The sequence below is a fragment of the Halyomorpha halys genome, unplaced genomic scaffold (assembly GCF_000696795.3).
Source record: "Halyomorpha halys isolate HHAL.00 unplaced genomic scaffold, Hhal_1.1 Scaffold89.1, whole genome shotgun sequence".
Classification (NCBI taxonomy): domain Eukaryota; kingdom Metazoa; phylum Arthropoda; class Insecta; order Hemiptera; family Pentatomidae; genus Halyomorpha; species Halyomorpha halys.
In genome coordinates, this window is record NW_027111267.1 from 496,019 (window position 1) to 498,761 (window position 2,743).

At 26.5% G+C, this 2,743-nt stretch overlaps 1 protein-coding gene across 2 annotated transcripts in view; it reads right to left on the reverse strand.

Moving 5' to 3' along the window:
- LOC106677169 (uncharacterized) overlaps positions 1–2,743 on the reverse strand; it is a 25,584-nt gene that overhangs the window by 4,011 nt on the left and 18,830 nt on the right. For both annotated transcript variants that reach the window (XM_067049280.1, XM_014414915.3), the window contains exon 11: positions 1,814–1,945. In XM_067049280.1, coding sequence (XP_066905381.1) covers positions 1,814–1,945 — 132 coding nt within the window. The remainder of the gene's footprint in view (positions 1–1,813; positions 1,946–2,743) is intronic.

The following is a 2,743-nucleotide window of genomic DNA, read 5'->3' on the forward strand; positions in this document are numbered from 1 at the left end:
AATATGTCTTCCTATGTCTTGCTATGTTATCATTTTATAATTATCATTACTTTAATTCGTTAAATTTTCGATATCGATATTTTAAAATATCGATATTTTAGTTCCGATATAATATCGATATCGATATTGCTATCCGATATCGATATCAATATCAATATCGATATTTTTCTTTCGATATCCCATCCCTACTGCATAGTGGGATAGTGGTATAGTGGGATGAAACGTCGGACATTAAATAGTTGAAAACTATTTTGTTCTTTATTGACCGCAACCCTGACCTCTTCTTCATATTTTAAGTTATACGGTCGACATTTATCGTTAGTGGAGGTAAGAAATGAGCAAGGTTGATGGTAATCTAAGTAAACACAGCCATCATTCGTTTATATTTCTATTGATTCATAATATAATTCTTAATCATTCATTTCAGTTTGTTTTGCTTCATAATCATTAAAAAAAGACTTGTACCACAAAATTTTCAATTTTTATTTCTGTGCAACTTCTAAACAAAATTTTAACAAATAAGTTAAGCAATTACAGGTTGAAGCCTAACAAATTTCAGACTTTGAAATATTATTTCTTAGTCATGAGAGATAGTTGACCGTGGATGATAAATGAGGAGAAGATGGTTGGGGGTGCGGTCAATGAAACACAAATAAGTATGACTAACTTATTTTAATGTGCCGACGTTTCGGCTAGAGTTTCTAGCCTTCTTCAGGGCTAAAAACAAAACAAGATAACAACCACAGTAAGTATAGAAAAAAAAAAAAAGAAAGTATAAACAAAATAATTTTACACATACAATGAATAGTTTTACAAGATAGAATTAATAAAATAAAGTGATGAGAGAAGCGGGAAATAAAATATAGACATAGGTACTTGAAAAAGTGGGTACAATAACTTAATTAAGCAAATGAAATAAAATTAAAGTTATATAATGTAAAGAAGTATGAACATATTAGTTATTATTAATTTAAAATTTAAATATGGAAAGAAAATGAAAATTGAGAGGAAGAAAATATATGTAACAATAATAGATGATAAAAAGGCAAATTATAAGTAAAGTGTACAAAACTTATAACGCGGGCAGGAAAAAGGATAAAAGAGGAGTAAATAAGGGGAAAGAACCCCCGCACCCCCAACCATCTTCTCCTCATTTATTATTTCTTAGAATGGTACTTGAAAATTCAGAATCTCCTAGAAAGTGTTATTTTGTTTTGATAAATAGGTATCTATTTCAAGTAAATTATGTTCACAAAAATATTATTTTAGTATCTACATAATGTTTTATAGTTTTATTTTTCAATGTACATTAGAACATTAAGAACCTGGTAATATTTCATATTTAAACACATATATAATAATAAAAACAAAGGAGATAATAGAACGTTCTAGGGTAAGTAGAAGCAGAGGATTATTAAACATTCAGTCCTCTGTATAGCTCGTCCCACTCTGCAGCATTGTGAATTATTTTTGGTACGAAATCTAAATTAGAATTTTTTTTTTGTATCATAGTACTTCTTGTCAACAATTAAGCTTTGAAATTTATTTTCCACTAAAAAATGAAAGATGAATTTCGTTGGTTATATACAAATTTTTCTTTAGACCGAAACCAATTTTTTTCTTAAATGCATTTAGATCTGAAGTTGCACAAATATTAAAACTACTCAAGTCAACTATAACAAAAGTACACTGTTATATTAAAACTATATTTCTATTTATTTTTGAAGTATAATTGACAAATCTTAAATCTATATTAGTCTCAAAATCAGTAATACTACTGACAGCTAAAATAAAAAATTAAAATTTTTGGTACCCAAACTCTTCTTCAATAAATGTTGAGACAGTGTCTAGGTCATTCAGAAACGTTAATAATGGTGTTTTATCAAACTGAAGTAATGACTTATATGCACTACGAGCCATCTCCACTGCTACATGAATAGATTTTCTAAAAAAAAAAAAAAGAAATTCAGAAAATTCATTTTGTCTTTATTTATTCAAATAATAATTATATATATTGTAATATCCTCTTTTTTAAAATAAATAGTTGTTTTTTATGTATCAATGTTAAATATTGTTCATTTGTTTTGTTGAACCAAAAAGCAAGCTAACCAATTTTCATAAGTCAAATATGAAGTAAAAATACTTTATTCAAAACAAAGAAGATGGCGGCCACCTTATGAAGTGTCCGTTGAATGGTTTGTGTTAAGAACATAGATTGAAATTTTTCAACGGTTATTCAGGCATTATTACAATAATATACAACTGTTTTTTAATTATAAATAATGAATAAGAATATTTTGTTTTAAAATCATAAATAAATAAAAACAATGAGAGGTGTAACATGACATTAAAACGTTAAAGAGATATTTTACAAATAATTTAATGAACATGATCAGGGAGGCGGTAAAAAAAGGTAGCTCAAAATAGTAAAAAAACTATTTATTATACAGCAATGTTTTGGCCTCACTTTGCAAAACTTCACTAGGGCAAAAAAAACAAGATTTAAAAAACTAAAAACAAGGAAAGGACTATGAGGTGACATAGAAATATATAGCAAATTTTGGTAGGTGTTTAAGATAATATAAACAATATTATGAAAATTATATTATAATTAGCAGGACAAAATTAAATTAAAATGAATAGAATAATGTATAAATAACAAGTACAATGATAATTATATGAACAGATGGTTTAATTACCAAATGAAATGATAGATAAAACGTTTACTTAATAAATATATATT